At 42.4% G+C, this 22,204-nt stretch overlaps 1 protein-coding gene across 1 annotated transcript in view; it reads left to right on the top strand.

Annotated features, from left to right (window-relative positions):
• Positions 1-431: 431 nt before the first annotated feature.
• The window catches only part of trim71 (tripartite motif containing 71, E3 ubiquitin protein ligase), a gene marked incomplete at both ends in the record, with an annotated part of 28,609 nt that continues 6,836 nt past the window's right edge, over positions 432-22,204 (top strand). The window contains 2 exons of the mRNA XM_083900257.1: positions 432-1,175; positions 19,506-19,673. Of these exons, the coding sequence (XP_083756383.1) occupies positions 432-1,175; positions 19,506-19,673 (912 nt within the window). The remainder of the gene's footprint in view (positions 1,176-19,505; positions 19,674-22,204) is intronic.

The following is a 22,204-nucleotide window of genomic DNA, read 5'->3' as shown; positions in this document are numbered from 1 at the left end:
GCCGAGTCGGTGGGGGAGGAGAGACCGAGCTCCGTGTACTTCAACGCCGACCCAGTGTCGCTCCAGTTTCGGGTTTATTTTATGATCCTCAAAGAAGCACAATCGGACCTTTTCTCTCCACGGAGTCGTCCTCACTGTCCAGTGTCGTCCCGTTGCTGTGGTTGCTCTTCAGACGCCTTATTTATCTGCATTTATTACCTCACAAACTCTGTTTGACTTGATGTTTTTTGAAGAACTGCTACCTCCCTGTTTTTGTCTCATACAGAGAGGAATCTGTATGTCGTCACTTTTTGAGCTGACTTAAAATACCTCATGAATCTACCTCAATCAGCACACTCTCTTTTCTACACGTCGCACATGAATACTTATACACGCTCCTCGTTGCTGCTCATCTTGTAAATTATTGAGCCTGTGTTTCGTGAATGTTGGAGATGGCTTCATTCCCAGACTCGGACCTGCAGACTTGCCCTCTCTGCAAGGAGCTGTGCGGATCCTCTGCTCCCATCTCCTCCAGCTCCTCTACCTCATCCTCATCCTCGCATACCTCATCCTCCTCCAGCCAGACCACCAGGAGGCTCCACGTCCTGCCCTGCCTCCACGCCTTCTGCAGGCAATGCCTGGAGGGCCAGCGCAGTCCCGGGGACCCACTGAAGCTGCGATGCCCCACCTGCGACCAGAAGGTGTCCATCTCCGAGGCCGGGGTGGACTCCCTGCCTTCCTCCAACTTCCTCTTCAGCAACCTGCTGGACGTGGTGGTGAGCTCCGACGAGCAGATCCAGAACAAGAACGGCCACCACCTCCTCCACCACCGGGGAGGCCTCGGCGGAGGCTCCACCGGCTTCCACCATCCTCACGGAGGCCTCCTGCATCCCCATCACCTGGGAGAGCCTCAGTGCAGCTCCTGCGACGAGGAGAACCCGGCCACCTCCCACTGCCTGGACTGCCAGGAGTATCTGTGTGACAACTGTGTGCGGGCACACCAGCGCGTGAGGCTGACCAAGGACCACTTCATCGAGCGCCTGGGCGAGAGCCTTCGCCTGGGCCGGGTCAACTCCAACGGCAACCAGGGCCAGTCCGGGGTGTCGGTGTCCCTGGCCCAGTCCCTGCAGAACAACTTCGCCTTGCTGTCACTGTTCCAGGACCGCATGAGCTTCTGCCAGCACCATGACAACGAGGTGAGTGGAAAAGGACATCCATTGCACACATCATTGCACATTTACTTTAGATGCTTTCACCCAACATTTCTGTGGCATCGTGCTGCTTATCCACTACGTAGTGTGCACACGTTCACACATTTCATCCACCTAACGTATACATTTACAGCACTTCTCCTCAGCGGGCGTACAAGGATAAGATAAACGCCTCTATAGTGTAATAGCATTATGTGTGTGGACGCGTACTAGAGGCCATATGGCCTTAGGTTCAAAGGGAGCTGAGTGGCTCTTCACCCAGTTCTCTGGAGACAAACGGGCACGTGTGTTGAGCTGGATTTACACACACACACTATGTGCACACATATTGACACACACACACACACACAGGCATGCAGTCTGTTAATCTGTACCACACCATCCATTCAGGGCAGGGGAGAGGCCCATGTAGTAACTGCACACATGTTTCTCTGACCGTTAGAAGTCCTATCCAAGGACGTATTATGGAGATCTCGTTTTTCCCTCTGATAATGGGGAAAGACGAGTTGGAGCGGAGGCCCCGGCGTTCTGTTTTGGTCCATGTGATCAGGGTGGAACTACAAAGGCCGGTTACACAGGAAACCAGGCCTTTTTTTGCTTTAGTGTTATGGTCAGGAAGAAAAACAAATATCAGACGTTGGGGTTGGGGTGGGGGGGGGGGGATAGTGAAATGTCATTTTTTTGAGCTCCTTCTGGTTTCTGTTGAGCAGAAGCCAGTTTGTCCTGCTGCTGCTGGAGAATACTGCTATTGTTCATGAGCAGGCATGAGGGGGGAAAAAGGGTTTGTCCATCCTGATAAAGTCAGCTCAGTAAGTAGTGATAGAACTTTAAGTGCAGATATAACTACAGTTTACGTCCTAATTGAGTCATTCAAATAGTGTAGTATTTTAATTGGCATGTTTACTGTCTCATATAACCAATTAAAAGACGGCTCAATCTTTTAGAGTTACAGTAGCGTGTTTACACCCTGTCATCCGTCCTCAGTATAACATAATTATTTCACATAGTGTTTTCTTGTGTTGTGTCATTTAAAGGTGCATTATGTAATAAATCTAAAGCAACTGGCCATAAAATCCTCCTAATATGTCACAGAGACTCAGGAATAATATTCATATAACAAACTGAACTCACCAACAACAACAGTACAGACAAAATATTTGCATTAAAAAGTATTTTGCAGATTGCAAATCATGTTAATGTTTTGAAATACACGCTTCGTAATATAATGTGGCGGGCCACATCTGGCCCCCGGGCCTTGAGTTTGACACATGTGATCTAAAGAAGGGCAGAAGCAGCCCATAACCCTGGTAGTTAGTGACGTAGCATCAGCGCGCATTCCTGCTACGACACACACACATGCAGCTCTCGTCGCGAAGACGGACCTCGGCGTGACACTCATTGTGTACCTGTCATCGGGGTTGCGCGTGAGAACGCGCCGCGTATGTGTGCGTTCACTGGGCAATCACAATAATCACCTCTAATTGACCTGACCCAAGTGCCTCCCCCCCACCACCACACCACCCTCCACCCCCGCAACCTTTGCCACTGGTGGAATAGAATCTAATTCTGTTGGAATACTGACTCCAAAGGGTTTCCCCCGACACTAAAGAAGACCACAAGCTCGAGACTTGTGAGACACAAGGGAGACAATGCTGCTTTGAGTCTGTGTGAGTGGACGACTTAAAAGCAAATTCTGTGCATGAGGCGCAGGAGGCGGAGGGTGCACAGAGTTAAGAGCTGTCTTTAAGATGGCAAAAATAGTGTCTTATTTAAAAAAAAAAAAAAGACAACCTGAGTTCTCATCTGTGTTCACAAGAAAAGCCAATGTGTCAATAAATGACTCACTTGTCCTGAGTATAATTAAGAACCTGGCTGCCTCCCCTCCTCCCAGTCACTGCTCCCCATCCAGTGCCAGTAAATAGGTGGGTTCTGTTTCCCAGTAACGGCTTCATTTCCCAGTAATGCCTCGTTCACTGTGCTTCAGCCCTGGGGGGTGTGGAGCGGGGTGGGGGAGTGAATGACACAAGAGAAGGCTACTCTTTCTTTCTTTCTTGGCTCATGAGCACTGAGCTCACACAGTCATTGTCCATTATCCTGCTGCTGCTGCTGCTCCACGTCCATCAGATGTTTTAATTCCTCAAACACCGTCATTGACATCATCGTCGTCGTCGTCAGTCTGCTGGAACGACCAGTTTATGCTCGTCATATATGGTCATTTCCTGTCAGGAAATCCTCTTAAAATGTTTGCTTTGGTTTCATTAATCCGCAGGGTGTTTATGCAGAGCAAATTGACTTAAAAGCTCATTTGCATTTGAAGGTCTTTGTTAGATTTCCTATATGTAACACCTTCGTGTCAGTGGTAAGAGATGATATTGTTTTGAATATTGAAAAGAGTTATTTTTGATGTCTGGAATGTTGTGGAAACTTCTCAATAGAGAAAAATGCATACAGAGGGTGGTTGCTGTTGTTGTCTAAAACGTTGTTTTTACTGTAGGGTTATAAACTTATGGTGGTTTGTTAAATACATTTTTCCACAGTTTGACATATCACTGTCTGTTGATTCATTTGACACGATAAACAACATGAATTTACTAACTTATGCTGCTTTTCCACTACGTGGTCACGGCACGGCTCAACTCTACACCACGGTTTAAGTTTGTCTTCCATTACTATAGTACCTCCTCAACGTGGGCGGAGTCATCACTGCAAGTATTGACTTGTAAAGCAGTTGTTTACAATGTAACTGAATCGTTAGAGTCGGTTATTTCAAACGATTCTCCAGAGAGAAGAAACTCCTCGGTTAAATATTGAGGTTTTAGATCATTTCCTTTGCTTAATGCTATTAAACGTTTCCAGGAAGTCTTTTTAACTGATCAACAGTTCGGCGTTGTTTGTACTGATTCTCGTGTCGGACGTCTCGCTCGTGACTCTTCTAGTGACGACACTCTCTGACCAATCAGTGGGCGTAGAGTCTGATGACGTCACATTTAAGTATCGGCTAAGCTTCAAAAACTCAGCAGAGCAGTTATAAAAAAAAAAAAAAGTACCAGGTACTATCGCTAATGGAAAAACAAGTTGTGCTTAGGCTAATCGTGCTGGGACCGTGTAGTGGAAAAGCAGCATTACTTTGTGTGTGTGTGCAGAAGTCTAACATTGTGAATATATTAATTTTTAACAGTCGTTTTTCTTTTTTTTACCGAACATTTAACGACAGTAGCTCTATTATTGTGAACGACCGGCTCCTGCTGCTGCTACGACGGCTTAAATAAATACGGTGTTATAGTTGGCCTTTTGTTTAAGTTTTGAGTGTTGGCCAACAGTGACGGATACATTTCAGGATTTAAATAATTTGAAGGCACGTTGTTAATATAAAACAGCTGGGACTCGACCACACTGATTTACTGTATGTGAACGTCTGCGGGGAGATGGTTAGATTGGAGAGAAGGTGTTGGTGTGTGCACTGTAAAAAAGAAAGCGTTGAGAAAACTCTTACTGCAATCGATTTTTGAGTTTACAGCCCAATAAAAGATCTTGAGTTTTTAAAAAAGTTCCATCAACTTATATTATTTTATTAGACAGACTTGTAAAATTATTTTCAAACAGTTTGGCTAACTAATCTTATTCAGCTTTTTTAAAAACTCGAGATCTTTTGTTGGGCTGTAAACTCAAAAATTGATTGCAGTAAGTTGCCTTGAAAGTTTGAGTTTTCTCAACTTTTTCTTTTTTTACAGTGTGCTAAGGTAATTGAATATGATGTGCAGTTCTTCTCTCAGGTTACAGCCACGCTAAAGTTTTGGTTTTTGGACGCTTTTCCACGTTTTGTCTCTTTTTATTTTGTTTTATAACGACATGGCAAACTCCGCCCACTTCTTATTTAAAGAGTCATGCATGTGTGTGTGTCTTGTGTGCGTAAATGGTCACACTTACACTAAAACACTAACTTTCGTTGCTGTAAAACAGTAAAAGTAGCTGTTACCGTGTTACAGTTGCAATAGCACACACACACACACACACACGCATAGAGGCTTGTTTTGACGGTACTGCAGTAAAACTCTAGTTTTTGGGTTATTATTTTTAAAAGAATAGTATATTGACCTCTGCAAACTATTATAAGTTGTTAATAAATGAAGTCATTTTCTTGATGAGGAAACACTGAGTGAAGATGACATCAGTTGTTCTCCCTCTGCTCTGCATGTCATCGTCATCATCATCATCATCATCATTATTATTATTAAGAGCTGGTGAAAAGCTGCACACTCAGCCCCCAAACTGACATATTTGAAGATTGCAATTATACTTTTTTTTTTAAATTATATAGCAGCTAATCTTTGTCTTAATAAGTGCACTTACTTTGTTCATTTTAGAATCTCACATTTCCTGTTTATTATTGTTTGTTGAGAGTCAGGTGTAATAAAGGGATTATATGGCCCTGAAGTAATACTTTTGATTGCACTTAAAATACACCAAACAAGGTAGAGGACACACACAAACACACCATAATATTTGCTGGTCAGTTGGCTTGGAAGGTGTTTATTACATTTATTAGTTTGTTTTTGAAGAATGGAAAGATTTGGCTTCCTCTTCTAAGATGAGGAAGATTAAATTAAAAGAGGAAAAACATGACATTTGGTGGCAGTGATCAGATGCTTTTGCTGTAAATAAATTATTCAAAATGACCGTTTTCTCCTCTGGAAATAAAGCTTGTGTAAAATCCCTTGTTTCATTTTCAACTTTGAATGAAATTTATTGAATTTTACGTTTGTTTTTCTTAAATTTAAGCTTTTTTCGCGAGTTGAAAGGGAACCTCACTGTCATCTGCTCCCTGGTGATGTAACTATTCAGAATCGCCGGTGAGAGAAAGCGCTTCAGTTGGAAAGATAAGAGTCCGAGGGCAGTGAAGGGAGCCGGTTCTGCACTGATAAGAACATGTGTGTGTTTGTGTGTGTGTGTGTGTGTGTGTGTGGCTGAATAATATGTTGATGTCCATCAGAGACACTGACTGAGATGCCACGCTGTGTCTGAAGTCGCGTTGGAAAATTGGATTACAAGTACACATGTTGCTCCATTCAAGAGACTCTGCTAATCACGTCATAATCCCGCAGACTGTGTTTCTCTGTAGTTTAGATTAAATTGTCGTTAATACAGCGACGTCATGATTTCCCAGCAAAACACACACACAAATCTAGTCTTTCTATAGAAAGGATTAGTGGGACAGAGTCAGCAGAGAAAAACTGTTGCTGGGCAATGAGCAGCTAACCTGCACTGTGAAGTTAAACTAATCTGTATGGGATGAGATTTGTGTCAAAATACACACATTGCAAATACAATATCCGATCAAAAATATTGTATTTTATTTGTTTGGAAATACACTTTCTGTTTGCAATGATGGTAATTTTTGCTCCCCCACTCGTTCTCTGTGACGCGTTTCTTTAAATTTGCGATTCTGATCGTGGGGGGCGGAGCCTTAGGAAGCTGCCCGCCGATTGGCTTCTGAGTTTTGTAGCGACGACTCGACGAACAGGAAGTAGTCGGAGGGGCTTGGAGTCGATGTCCGTCTGGAACTCGTTCCCCTAGTTGGTTGCTGGGCAATGAGCAGCTAACATGCACAGTGCTATAAGAAAGAGGTGAAGTTGAACTAATCTGTATGGGATTAGATTTGTGTCAAAATACACGCATTGCAAATAAAATATCTGAAATATTCGTTCAAAAATATTATATTTTATTTGTTTGGAAATACACTTTCTGTTTGCAATGATGGGAGTATTTGCTACCTCACTTGTTCTCTGTGATGTGTTTCTTTGAATTTGCGATTCTGATCGTGGGGGGCGGAGCCTTAGGAAGCTGCCTGCCGATTGGCTTCTAAGTTTTGTAGCGACGACTCGACGAACAGGAAGTAGTCGGAGGGGCTTGGAGTCGCTGTCCGTCTGGAACCTCCGAAAAATTAATTGTAAGCTACTAATGATTGTGAGATTATAAACGTTAAGATACTCACAATTATTTTGAAGCAAAAAACAAATCAGGGAGCTCTAACGCAATAAAACACAATATTTTTGAATGATCAAATCGATAAGTTGTTGTTGCAAATTGTGTATTTTGATTTTGTGGTTCGTTTTTGTTGAAAATCTTGATGTTGGCACACGTTTCTGTTTTAAAGTAAAGGAAGCAGTGAGAGTCCACGTGTCCAGTTGCAGATTTAGTGCTGCCCTGTTGTGTTGTTGTTGTTGTGTAGAGGTGAACACCCCCCCCCCCCCCCCCACCACACACACACACACACACACACCACCACCAGCCTTTTTCTTTGGAGTTCACCAGCAGAGAATGTTTGTAAGGAAACCTAACCCAACACTGATGCTGATACAAGGCCAGAGGAATTCCTGTAACTTGAGTTTATACCTCCTGGGTTCTCTGTTCACACACACACACACACACACACACACACACACACACACACACACACACACACACACACACACACACACACACACACACACACACACACACACACACACACACACACACACACACACACACACACACACACACACACACACACACACACACACACACACACACACACACACACACACACACACACACACACTCACTCCCTGGGTATTTCCTCTGTGGACTCCTGCCTTTCTCATCAGTGCTCTCTCTGGCTGCTCTGTGTCACAGACAATGGGCATTATACATGCACAGAGTCTCCTCAACATGATTTAGCAGCTGTTGCTGTTGAGGGCCGAGTGATTACATTTCATCACTCCTGGAAGTGTCCCTGCGAGTGTGCGGCTCCAGCCTTTTCCTTTCCAAAAGTATCTCCCATCTGTAGGTAGTTATCCTCTGAAGAGGATTTTACTGTGTGTGTGTGTGTGTGTGTGTGTGTGTGTTTCCAGCAGAGTTGGATTATATGAAGTTGGACTTCCAGAGTTTCTAATGTGCAGCATGTGCCAGTAATTAAAGAGCATTCTCTGTTTCCTGTGCGTCGTGAATGTGTTTCATGTATGTGTGTGTGTGTGTGTGTGTGTGTGTGTGTGTGTGTGTGTCTTCCAGCTTTGATGTCCATTTGCGGACGTTGGCTCCATATAAATTTAATGGAGAGAAAGGAAGGCATTTATCACATTCTCTTTGACAACGGGGATTTAAAAGCCATTGAAAGAAGCCGGGACCTTGCTGCTTCCCCGCTCAGTGGTGGGGGCACAAATGGGAATTTAATTGGCTATTATTTGACCTCGCGCGCTGAGATTGTGCTGTTAACACGTGTATCGTTAAAAAGACCTCGACCCTGTTTTTGGCAGCTTCTCGGCACGACTTGTAATATCAGGCGTTAAGTAAATATTGAAATAATCTTTACACGTTTACAGGCCGTCGATAAATAAAGTTTCTGTAGCTTTTGTCAATACAGTAATAAACATCCTTAATTTCCATAAGGAAATAAGGCCCTTAAGTGTGTGAGTAGCATAGAATAATTGAAAAGTGAAGGGAATGTAAATGGTTGTTTAAATCATGCTGGGAGCTGTGGACCCTTTGTTTTAACGCACATTTGTTATTTAACTGTTTTTTTGAGTAGTTTTATGTTCAGTGTTAATTTTTAGATTTTGACTGAAGAGATTTTAGTTCGTTAAGTTCCTATTTATAGTCTATAGTTGAATATAGTCTATATATCTCTCTCTCTCAATATGCGTGTGTGTATATGTATATATATATGTGTATATGTGTATACGTATATATATGTGTGTATATGTATACGTGTATATATACACACACACATATATACACTATATATACACTTATATATATATACACTACACTGTCGTCCAAAAATTTACCCTTATTTTGAAAAAAAAATGTTGGTAAAAAATTTGACAAAAACGTCATACTATAGTATGTCGTATATGTATACATATATATGTATATATATGTATGTATATGTATACACATATATGTATATATGTATGTATGTATATATATATATGTATGTATTTATATATATGTATATATTTATTTATACATATGTATATATGTCAATAATGGTCAAATTTTGGACAACAGTGTAGTGTTTGTATATAAATGTATATAGAGTGTATATATATATAAATATATATACGCATATATAGTCTGGGAATGTATTTGTTTATATTATAAATAAATAGATGCCCACACTCTCATTGTATCCATCCATCTTTATAGTTAAATTAATATTCCTACTTTGGCTTCTTTAAATTGTAAATATTCCTAATCCTGATGTGTGTGTGTGTGTGTGTGTGAACATGCAGTAATCCATGCTGAATTTAAATGAGTCAAAAACATTCAAAAATGTATAGAAATATAAGCTGTGGCTTCATTGTTTCCACCCGGACGCACAGATGTTTTTTTTTTTTTTAAGGAGTTAACCTACTTTACTTTCTGACTGGCTGTTGCTAATATTATGGGCTGTGCTGCATGTGACAGCCATGTGCTATTTTTTGTTGTGTAACCACACAAGCATTTTCCTGGAAGGGTCACACTCCTTAGGCTGCCATGTTGGCATGCACGCCCATATATTTATATTTATGTATATGTATATGTATATGTATATGTATATTTATATATATGTATATATATATATATATATATATATATATATATACATATACATATATATAAATATGTATATATAAATATGTATATATATATATATATATATATATATATATACATACATATACATATATATAAATATATGGGCGTGCATGCCAACATGGCAGCCTAAGGAGTGTGACCCTTCCAGGAAAATGCTTGTGTGGTTACACAACAAAAAATAGCACATGGCTGTCACATGCAGCACAGCCTATAATATTAGCAACAGCCAGTCAGAAAGTAAAGTAGGTTAACTCCTTAAAAAAAAAAAAACAACCATCTGTGCGTCCGGGTGGAAACAATGAAGCCACAGCTTATATTTCTATACATTTTTGAATGTTTTTGACTATGTAACTATATATATATAGTTACAGATGACTTTAAGCATATGTGTTGTTTGTTGTTCTCTCTCATGTGAACAGTAACGTACAATAACTGCTTTTGACTTCAATAGAGAGATACGTTTGTTTTTTTTCCACATGGCAGCTGCTCGTCATATTCTTTCCCACGGCTTCTCATTCACACTTTCATGCCTCATTTACTCTTTTCATATTTCCTCCCACCCCCTGTCTCTTCCTCTGCTTTAAACTCTTTTCTTCTCCTTATCTGTTTTTCTCTGTCTCTCTCCTGCTTCAGTATTCATTACACTACAGTCAGTCACATGCTCTCTGGGTAAGGAGGCCAGCTGACTGTGGTTTGTTTTCCTTCTCCGCTGCGTGTGTGTGTGTGGGGAGGGATGTCGACCAATCAGAGCGCCGGCTCGCGGCCACCGCCTCCCCTTGTTGTATCTGGCAGGGTTTCAAAACATCGGCAGGCATGTCCGTGTGCGTGTTGTGTCCATGGCAGGAAGCCAACAGGGGCTGCCACGAAAGGGCGGGGCGGCGTCGGAGGAGGAGGAGGAGGAAGGAAAGTGAGCAGAGAGATGGAGGGAACAGAGAGGGAAGGGGGGAAAGCGTGTTGTGGAAATGATGAGTATATTTTCGCTGAGTTCCATAAAAGGAGCTTTGTCTGGCAGATGGCGCTCCTGGGAATGGGATTGTTGGGAATGTCGGGATTGGGGTGTTGGACAGATTATCCAGCCTTGACATACCAGACTGGCTTAGGTTTGGTGCTTTTCACGAATTGAGAACATTTGCTGCTAATCTTGCTGTCTAGTTTACAAACCATAACTATTATTATTATTATTATTATTATTATTATAATATTTAAACTACGGTTTCTTAATCTGTGCAGGACTTTCTCCATTGTAATTTTCCAAGGTTCAAGGTTTCTTTATTTGTACCCAAGGGTAAACATTATTTTGCAGACAGGAAATACAGCGGTTCACAAATACCAACTAATAAATATAACTAATAAATATGATAAATATAATAAACATTCTCACAGGTTAAAAAACAAACAAAGCATCACAACATACAGCCAGCGAATCTCAGGGACCGTCAGTAAAAGTGCATTAGTGCGAGCACTGAGCACGTGGGAGGAAATATTTTGAGTGTCTTGACACCTGCTTCTGCCTGATCTGTTGAAATGAGGCGTGTCGGAGTTGTGCAACTCAAAAAAATTCACTTCTCCCACTTTGACAATTGTTTTTCTTGCTCTCTTCCATAATCCTGTAACACCTACAGCACTGTATTCTATAATTATCAAAGAACTATACACTATCTGGTTGTTTGTCTGTTTGGGATTTTAATGAAATGAAGATTAAATGGTTAGATTCTGGTGGTGCGTTCTCTGAGCGATTTTTCTCTCAGGAATATTAAACTATTATTTGTCTCTGACTGATGCAGACAAACATTTTTGGATTGTAAAATTGACCACAAATTAAAATAATCCATCAAACGCACTCTTTACATGACGACTAATTTTACTCCATTTGGTAGATAAATGCTTCAAAACAGCGATGGAACTGGTCAAATAAACACGTCTCGCTCGTTTAACCGGCTCGTGGAATCTATCCGAGTCTGGACAGACGGGTTTAAAAAAGAAAAGACAACAACAGACATATCTGAAAAGTAAATAGCAAAAAAGTGAAGATGTCTCAACAGGAAGTGTCCTCCTGAAATCACCCATCGTTTATCTTTCTCCGTGTCGTTCTAACCCTTCCTGTTTTCCTGTTTCTCTGTGTTGACAGAGAACAAATAGACCTGAGGCGTCAACAGAAAATAGACAAAATAATAAAAAAAAAGGTTGAGAGAGAAAAAGCTTGTTGTTCCTTCCTTGAAAGATTACACACCTCTTTTTTTTTTTTAATACACATTTTATTTTGTGAATTAAAAGCAGTATTTCGGGTATATTTTTTTGGACATGGATGTAGTTTAAATTCATGCAAACCTTTTAGATTTTCAGTCATCCGAACGGAAACAAACGGCACATGGACGGCAAATGTCCACGTCTGTCACCGTCTTCCCAGAGCAACGCCCCCCCCCCCCCCCCCGATTCTTTCTCTCTGGCACCACAATGTGACATTACAGGGCGGCGTGTCCCCTCCCCCCACTATACTCCACTACACTCCGCTCTGCTGTTTCTGTGCACGCAGCCAGCGAATGCCGCACAGAGTGATTTTTACTGGCTAGTTGAGCTCGTGCCCTCTCCCCCAGTTCCCCACTACCGACTCGTGGTGGGCGGAACCTGCTGCAGTGTGCAGTGTGCTGCTGTGTGAGCACAAAGCCATCCATGCATTTACTTTATCACATTATTATTATTATTGTAAATCTCAGGGTTGTTAAGTGTTTTTGCTGTTATAATAACCAAATTTTTTTAATGCAATCTTCTGACCTCTTGTGCGTCTGCTGCACGTTGACGTATGACATGATTGTTTCCATTATTTATTTACCATTTTACGGTTGAGTCTAATTACTCAAATGACCGGTCTTGATCAATACTTGGCTTCCGATCATGTATGAATGCTGTTAACTTTAACTCCCCAAATTATTACAGTTTATTTACAATCTGTCGGCAGCCAAGCGGCGGTATGCTTTTTGGTTTACGACACAATATTTTTAAACACGCCAACACCCAGCGTGGGAGGGTGGGTCCTGGTGTAAATCTGTCACAGAGCAGTTGTAATGGGCAGAGGGAAAAAAGAACGAGAAACATCCGGTGCACTAATGAAATACAATAACGTCTCCCCCCTCCCTCTCCACCCCACCCCCGATGTATTTGAGCTCAGAGTTTTACAGCTGCTGCTGCTGCTGCTGCTGCTGCATCGTTTCACTCTGTTGTGTCTTTGTTGTCGTTTTTCTGTGTGTTTATCTGTAGATGTGTAATAAATCACTTCTGTGTAGGTGAGTCCGCTCTTGTGTGAAGGTCTTTTTTTCCCCGCTGTGGAATTTACAACTTTGTTGCCGCGACGCCGCGCCTAATTGACATCTTTTCGGGGTTGTTTTCCACATTTTCTTTTGCGTCACATGCGCGTGTCGGACGTGTCTGGTATGGTCTTGTGTGTGTGTGTGCGTGTGTGCGTGTGCGTGTGTGCGTGTGTGTGTGTGTGCGTTTCCTGGCTGTGAAATTCCAAGTAGCACATGTGTTTTACAGAGCAGCTGTATTCCTGGCTCACTGAGAATGCAGTTTTTGTTGTGTTTTTATTAGACTTGACTAAACATTGGTGATGAATGGGATGATGATGATGATGATGATGATGGGATTGAAGGAGAGGAAGCCAGAAACACAGAGGCAGAGAGAAACTCACACTCCATCACTGTTAGAACCCTTAGAACCGTTTCCTTTACTATATTCAAATGTATACACTCTTAGAAATGTAACTGCTTAGTTGAACCATATAAGGTTCTTCGGCTGGTCCTCATAGGAGAACCCTTTTTGGCTCCGGGTAGAACCTTTTTATAAAGGTTCCACCAATAACCCTTTATTCAGGAAAGGGGTTTTAAAGGGTTCTCTGGATCAAAATGGTTCTTACTGGAACCATCAGTGTTACCAAGAACCCTTGAAAAACCTTTTCTTCAGGAAAAGGTTTTTCAGAAGCAAATGGTTCCAGGTAGAACCTCAGCCCTTGTAGAAGAACCCTTTTGGAACCTTTATTTCTAAGAGTGTATAGATGCTATTAAAACGTACTATATAGAGTGTCTTATATCCAACACGATCTATAGACAATCGGATGACAGGATTTTTGTTTCCGTTTTCACCGACTATATAAACACAACTCAGCGAAACGTACTCAAATCTTTAAAGATCTGATTAAAATTTTGGAAATTCAAAGTTCGCTCGGCTCATTTTTAGGAACAAATATCGAAGAAAAATGATCCATTTTGTGACTTTTGCACAATTATCACCACTTTTTAGCACGGTAATTTACAGAGGCTAATTTCTCATTACATCAGTGACTGGCGACATGGAGTCATACGGTTACTTAAGCTTGGTTTCTTCTCTAAACGTCAAAAGCTGAAATTGTAGCAGTGTTGTCTGTGATCGCTGTCATTTTTTTCCCTACTTCCTGTTTGGGTCTTGAAGCCCTCCTGGTCTCTGATTGCAGTGGTGGCTGCAGTGGTTGCAGACTTGGATAAAATCTTGCCAAGAATGAGGTTGTGGTCTATGGCCGATGTCTTAAATCGCATCTATTTCACGCTCAGGCTTCATCAATTCAACTCCTGTTCTTGATTAAAATCACACCATTTCTACTTTGCGGCGTCGCCTGCCGTCCAAACGTAGGGTTTTTGTCTGAAGGAGCAGAAATGTAGAGCCCTTTCCTTTCTGTTTCCTGACTGGTTCTTATCAGCTGTGAATGAAAAGCTCTGTTAACACTTTCATGTAGTTTCAGTATCAGGACTGTTTTTAACCAGTGTTGTTGTTTAACCAACCGCTGCCTGTTTACAGTGTCCACTTTACCTGAGTGTGTCACGGCGTGTACATGTTCGTTTTTTGTTTGAAAACACAGCAGGAGGGCGGTAACCGTAGCAACTGCCGACTGCCGACCTCTCGTCGATCGAGGGGATTGCCTGCAATTTGTAAAGGTTTTTTGAGACTGAAAATCTCGCCTTACACGGTCTTTTCAAAGTGGGAGGAATTGCACCTGAATTCCTCCCCCGCTGACGGTAAGAGGTCGTTCAAAAAGCAGGATCGATGTCTGCGTGAAATGGAGAAGCATATTTTTCCTGCGCTGGCCCAGGTGTTGTTGTGTTGATTTTTTTGTTGTCGACGACGGCAACAACAACCTAATTCAGCTCATTTGATTCTCTGGAAACGACGGGTGCAGCGTGACCGGTGTGTTTCCGTTTGAAAGAGGCCAATAATATTGACGAGCGCTGCAAGGGAGTCTGTTGTTTTGTGATTTACAGCCTTCTGTGTGTGTGTGTGTGTGTGTGTGTGTGTTTTCCCTCGAGCACTGTTGAGCTCTTTGACACGTGAGCTTGCATTAAGGATATTTGAAGTCTTGCAGCTATTTTGTCATCGGATCTCATTCGGTGTAACGTGACTCCAGTGGTTTTTGAGTAAAAGTTCTGATTAGCATTTTTTACATATTTACACATGAACATGGTGTATTAATAATGTCAAGGTTTGTTTGTTTTTTTTACTCCAGTTGTTATCGGGTTATCAGCATGGATCCAAAGGTACATGGGTACAGGTTTGTTGTTATGTAGTTTATGAGAAAGATTAATTCACCATGCTGTTGGTCATGTTGTAGAACACTTATGGTCGGCTTCTCCAATCTGCATTTTGTGTCTAAATTAAATGCAATTTATTATTTCAAAATATACGGTCTATAAGTTAAATATATATTTTTTAGTGCTGGGCACTAGGTTAACGCACGTTAGCGTGTGATGCGTTTCCATGACGACTGACTGGAAAAAGACGTGCGCGACATCATGTTTACGTGCCGCGACACCGGAGTCCAGGCACCGTTTATCAGTTAGCCTACGTTAGCTGCATTAGCTGCTTTAGCGCCGATTAGCGCGCCTACAGTGGAACTGGAGCGATCTGTTTATTAAAGGAAAAGAGCAGCAGTACGAATAACCAGCGTACCTGTGTACTGCGTATGTGTGCCTCTGTTTTTCAAGTTTAGCGATACTTTAGAGACTCATTTTAACAATCGGAGTCACGTAAACATTTTTCTGGTCAGTCGTCATGGAAACGCACCATGCGTTAGCGTGTTTTAGCGTTGAAGTACTCGGCACTAATATTTATTATTTCGTTTTCAGATCCTTAAATGTGAATATTTCCTGGTTTTCTTCGCTCCATATAACAAAAAAAATCTTGAAAAAATTATTTTTTTGGTTTGTGGACAAAACGACCCATTTGAGAACACCATAATTTCAATTTTTGGAAACACTGATAAACATTTTTCTGACAATTTGTACTCCAAACAAGTACTGGAGTAATCAGTTATGACAATAACTGTTAGCTACAGCCCTAATATACATATTTAAAGTATTAAATGCATGAAAGAGGTCATTAAAATCAACTTTCTGAGCAACAATCAGACAGGAACTGGTTCAAACCAGTATATTTGCAAACTGGGAATCATTAGCTCCAGTGGAAGCCTCTGCACTATGGGATGTAAACACGGCTAAATGTATAGGGGCAATCAAAGTGCGCTGAATGGGCCGGCTGTCGTTTGATTGGTCGCTCAGGGGCAGCTGTTACTGCCGAGCTCTTGAGTAGATTAGCAAATTTTATTGGAGCCGTCCAGTCGCGCTAATCTATGCGCGGCAGGTTGTGTGTAATAAAAGTGATTAGCGTTAGCTCACGCTCGTCTTTCCCTCCGTCCACAAACTTCAGGGCCGAGCAAAGTCAGCGTTTTCACGTCGAGCTAATCTCAGTCTCTCACCTTAATCCATCATATCTTTATTATTAGGGACACAATAATTAGCTAAATTACTCGTGAATGATATTTGGTAATCGATTAAGTTGTTTTAAATGAATATCTTTGCTATATGTCACACAGAAATCATTAAATCTGATTAATTAATCTGGTCTCCACCAGGGATGTGACTTACTGTGTCATTCCTGATGCAGATACTAATACCACTGTTATGTTTAAGGCTAAAATAAGTATGAAACTGACTTGAATTGTTATCTTATAAAACAATAGGTGTATCCATCTAAATCATTGGTTCTCAAAGTGCGCAATGAATTACAGTTGATAGTTTTAATCCAGGAGCTACCAAGCTTGTTAAATGTTTATTGGACATTAGTGGATACAGACCAATAAGTGTAAACTGTAGAACTGCAATCTGGTCATTAAAATTATTATAAATGGGGTTTCTTTCTGTTTTTTTTTGGTGGCCCTCAGTCCAATGTTGGGTTCCTAAATTGGCCCTCAGGTATCAAAACTTTGAAAACCCCTGTTCTAAATGATAAAATGTTCAGAAAGTCATTAAAGTGTTCATACTAACTTTTCAGGCAGGTACTATGGACACGTAATTGAGTAAAAGCAAATTAATCCAAATAAACACAAGTCAAATGTCGATTATATAACTTCGTAGACGTTCCATGATCTGGTTATTTGAGTTTAAAGTATTGAACCGATAACCTCTGCACCAGCCCGGCAGCATTCCTGACTTTTGTGAGCACTGTCCCTTTGGAATTTAGGGGATGTGTCAGTGGGGGGTGGGAATGAACTGAAGAAGAGGAGGAGGAGGAGGAGGAGGAGGAGGAGGAGGAGGAAAGGAGGGCATTGAGTGACGGAGACTGTAGGAGACAACAGAAGAAGAAGAACAGCAGAAAGAGAAGATGGCAACAGGAAGATGAAAAGGATCCAAGGGGGAGCTTAAGGGAAAGGAAATCAGATAAAGGCGGGGGTGTGTGTGTTTGTGTGTGTGTGTGTGTGTGTGTGTGTGTGTGTCATTAGATTTTGCAGGTCCCTCGGGTAAACTCTCTTATTGATGGATCGATTGCAGGCTCCTCCCCCGTCCGCTCAGGTCTCTTGTGATTGGCGAACATTGACCCGCTGTCTCTTTGGGATATGACGGCCAGCGCATATTTAATTAGCCGTCCATTACAGCCAATCAGCATTCATACAGAGGGCCTTTAAAGCAAAGCTGAGGGTTTTTTTTTCCCCCCCTGCAAAGGTTAAATGACATTTACTCTGCTTATCCCCGGGGACAGATGCACTTTTGTGCCGTTTCTTTACTCCATCTGTCGTACGTCTATACACATTCAAACGTCCTGTCCGCATCATTCATCTAAACCCTCTTTACACCCTGATAAGTTGTCTGTAAACTTTGCACTGACGCAGTGACACGACCCGTCATTTCCCCCCCCCCCCCCACTCCCTCACCTGCGATTGGCTGCATGGTTTCAGATTAGCGTGGATTAGCTTGTGTAGCTGTCAGTGGTTATCAGACCTTCCTGCCTGAGGCTTTATGGCACAGTTATTACAGACCTCAGGGATCCAGAACTTGACACCACATCAGACGTGTTGTAGATTATCAGCAGATTATCAGCAGACGGAAGCAGCGACAGGCTGCGGAAGATCAGAGAAAAAACGACGTCCGGAATTTCACAAAGTTTAACGATGTGGTTTTGCGCGAGGCAGAACCCGGGTGAACGTCAGTGTTGCTTTTCTGGTAAAGGTGTTTCATAAAGGTGTGCGAGTGAATTGGAGCAGTCGTGGTTTCTTTATTTTCCAGACTGTCCTTTCTCTCCCGCAATTCTGCTCACCCCATTTTTCCTTTCACCCCAACCTGTCTAGACACATGGCTGCACATGTTTGAGTCTGGTTCTGTCAGAGATTTCTTCTCCTGTTAAAAGATATACAAATACAATTGAATTGAAATGAATTGAACCTAATTTTCCGAGGAACTGGTTAGGTTTAGGGCTGAGGTTTGAATTGTGGCTAGGTTAAGTTTAGGGTTCGACATTAACTGGCTAAGGCTAGGGTTGGTGATGGAGCTGCAACTAACGATTATTTTCTCGATTACTCGATGAATCGTTTGGTCCATAAAATGGCAGGAAATGTTAAAAAAATGTTGTCAAAGCTGGAAGTTATGATGTTCTCGATTGTCTTGTTTTGTCCACAAACCAAAATGATTCAGTTTTAGATTCTGTTATGTGGAGCAAAGAAACAAAGAAAATATTCACACTTTAGAAGCTGAAACAATCAGAAATCTTGTTTTAATCATGAAAAAAGCTTCAAACCGATTATCGATTATCAAAATAGTTGGCGATTAACTTAGTAATCGATTAATAATCGATTCATCGATTCATCGTTTCAGCTCCAGTTGGTGATCATGGTTTGATTAAATTCCCTTTTCCAGCTCTCATGCCCAGATGTCCAATGATGGTCCAGGATGTATTGTATTGATCCAGGTTTGGTGGCCTTAAGTTCCTCCTCCTGTGCCTCCTCCTTGCTCCTGTGTTTTGATTGATAAAGGCTCTCTGGGGTGTTGAGGCCTGCATGAGCTTCCCTGGGTCACATCTGCATATGGATGCCCTGTTAATCTTTCACAGTAGAGTCTCATTAATTAGCTTTGTGTGCCTGTGTGTGTGTGTGGGTGTGGGTGTGGGGGAGATGGTGACATTTAACTGCGATTCATTTATACACTTCCAATTAAACGTGTCGTCGTTGATTCACGACACTCGATGTCGCTCAGCGCTCGCCTCTCGTTCAGTTATCTGTGAGATGATGACAGATGATTGTCGGTAACCTCGTCGTTATCATCGTTTGTCCAAGGATGTGCACATTAGCAGGTCATTATGTTCGGTTTTGAACGGTTATTGACTCCCTGCAACTCTGCGTTCCTCCAGGTGTTCCTGTTCTTCTGCGAAAGCTGCTCGGTGCCGATATGCAGGGAGTGCAGCGTGGGCCGTCACATGGGACACACCTTTGTTTACCTGCAGGACGCCGTGCAGGACTGCAGAGCCATCACCATTCAGCTGCTGGCAGACGCGCAGCAGGGAAGACAGGCTGTGCAGGTGAGACCGGACACTTTGAGTCATTTTTATTTGTGTTTATTGTTCAGTAAGTTTGGATAAGACCATAAAGTAACACCCACACCCCCAACAGTTTAATGTAATAAGCAGATAGTCTTCACTTCACGTTGTCTTGTGTCCATCTGTAGCACATAAAGAGGTCAAACTGTTTGAAGTCTTTGCTCAACAAAGGAGGTCTGAGGTCTGATATAAAGACAAACCCCCTGAAGGTCAAACCACATAAATCCACATTCATGCAACTCCTGCAGAGACTGAGGAGAAGCTGAAGAGAGAGAGCAGCTGTCCCTCTCTCTCTCTCTCTCTCTCTGGTCAGTAAAGACGATCAGCTTGAATATGTTTGAGAGTGACCAGTCCTGCCGCTGCTGGGAAGCCTGGAGGGGGTTAGAGGTGTCCAGCTGGCCCTGAAAGGGGGCGGGTCAGATGGGGTGAGGTCTGGCGGGGGCAGGGCTGAAGGTCAAAGGGGAGGAGGAGGGGGAGGGGAGGGGAGATAAGGCATTTAAAGGATGTCAGAGAAAGGAAAATTCCACTCCTCTTTTAAAATATGTGGATCACACACTACTGCCCTACCCTGGACACACACACACACACACACACACACACACACACACACACGCTAGTTTGTGCAAACTAGTGCTCTTAATCTGTATAATTATAGATGTGTTTTTGTTTTTCCTTTAACATTAAAGGCTGCTACATTTTACTTACTTTAACCTAAAGGGAATTCATTCATATATTTGTGAGAGCAAAAAAAAAAGTTGACTCTTCAACACATTTTATCCACTAAATGATGGATAAATTGATCCAGCAGCAGCAGCAAACTCTGCAGCTAAGCTAAGCTAAAGCTAAAGCTAAAGCTGTGGACATCGCTAGCTCACATTCATGTAGGGTTTCCTCCTGCTTTTTGCCTGCAAGAAAATGGCCATGGTGTCATGACCTTGACTGAAACATGAAACACTAGTTGTTCCGGCCCGAGGTCACGTGACACACACTGGCATGCGCGCTATCTCCTCCGCGGGAGCTAGCGCGTCACCTATCCCCTTGTTCTCTGGTGTCACTTTGTGACCGGAGCCACACTTTGTACCTTAATGGACGGGCACTTATGTCACTGGTAGTTGTTCACACTCAAAAGATATCACAACAGAACGGTTCGACTGATTATTACACAGCGGCTGAGTGAAGAAACCCTGTATTTAACACCTATAACTGTGGGTATAATGGTCATTCTGTGTGGATATGAGTAGAGCTGAAACAATTCATTGATTACTAAATTAATCGTCAACTATTTTGATAAGCGATTAATCCGTTTGAAGCTTTTTTTCATGATTAAAACACGATTTCTGATCGTTTTAGCTTCTTAGATGTGAAAATTTGCTTTGTTTCTTTGCTCCACATAACAAAGAAAAAATGAAAACTGAATAATTTTATAATAATCCTTAGAGTTGCAGCTCTAGATATGATTTTGTTTTTGCAGAAAACGCAGAAAGCAGATGTTTATAATGAACTCCTACAACATTAGACTCGTATACAAATGGATTTATGAACTTAAATAGATATTTATAGCAGGAAAACAGCTATTACATTCATTTTTCTTGCTCTACCACTCCAGCTGTGGTTTAAATGACACGCCCTCCAAGAAATGATCAGTTTTAATAACACATACTTAATCTTCTTAACCAGTAGAAATCCTATCAGTGCCATATTTTCCTGCAGAATAAACGCTGCCGACCATCTGGCAACACCTCGTGGTGTTTGTATGTTTGTCCATTTCTGTCCCAGGTCACCACCGTTGTTAAGTGCTGACGCCAGATAATATGTAAACACACACACACACACACACACACACACACACACACACACACACTCTCATGTCCCCCGAGGTAGGAAATATCTGCCCACTCCACACCCATTATCTTCCCCGACCTCCGACCCAGGACTTGTGACCTCCTGGTTGGCTGCAGCTTTCTCTCGCGCCGCCGTGCGATTGGTCAGTTTGACCCTCATTGTGCTCCGGTCTGCGCTCTTCTGGGAATATCGAGAGGAAAAAGGCGGAAGCAGAGGAAGACGAGCGATTGGGCGACGTTTTACAGGCGCCATGGGGACCCGAGAAGCGAGGAGAACGACAGGAGAGGAAGAAACGGAAGCACAAACAATAAAATATGCATCTCTTACATTTCACTCTCTCCACTGTTTCCCCTTTAGTTCCTTAAGGATCCCCTCCCTGCTGCTGCCTCTCAGGGGGCCTGATTTAGTTGACCCTTTAGCTGCCAGCCTGAAAAGGCCAGGCAAAACAGAAAAGACCCCCGCTGCCCGGCTTTGTTCTTGCCGGCCTGCGTTTGGGGGGGGGGGGGGGTGGGCCGTATACGTCTTAAGACATGGGTTGCGGATCATGACCTGTAGAGGTTTAAGTGACCTTTGATCCCTGCGGCCGATATCACAAAGGAAGCCTTATCCCGCCCTCCCCTTCGTGCCTGTGAGGTCCAGTTCACCCTGTGACCTCCCAGAAAACGCCAGAG

Source organism: Microchirus variegatus, assembly GCF_963457635.1.
Source record: "Microchirus variegatus genome assembly, chromosome: 13".
Lineage (NCBI taxonomy): Eukaryota > Metazoa > Chordata > Actinopteri > Pleuronectiformes > Soleidae > Microchirus > Microchirus variegatus.
The sequence above is the reverse complement of the archived record's forward strand: the minus strand, read 5'-3'. Positions and strand labels throughout refer to the sequence as shown.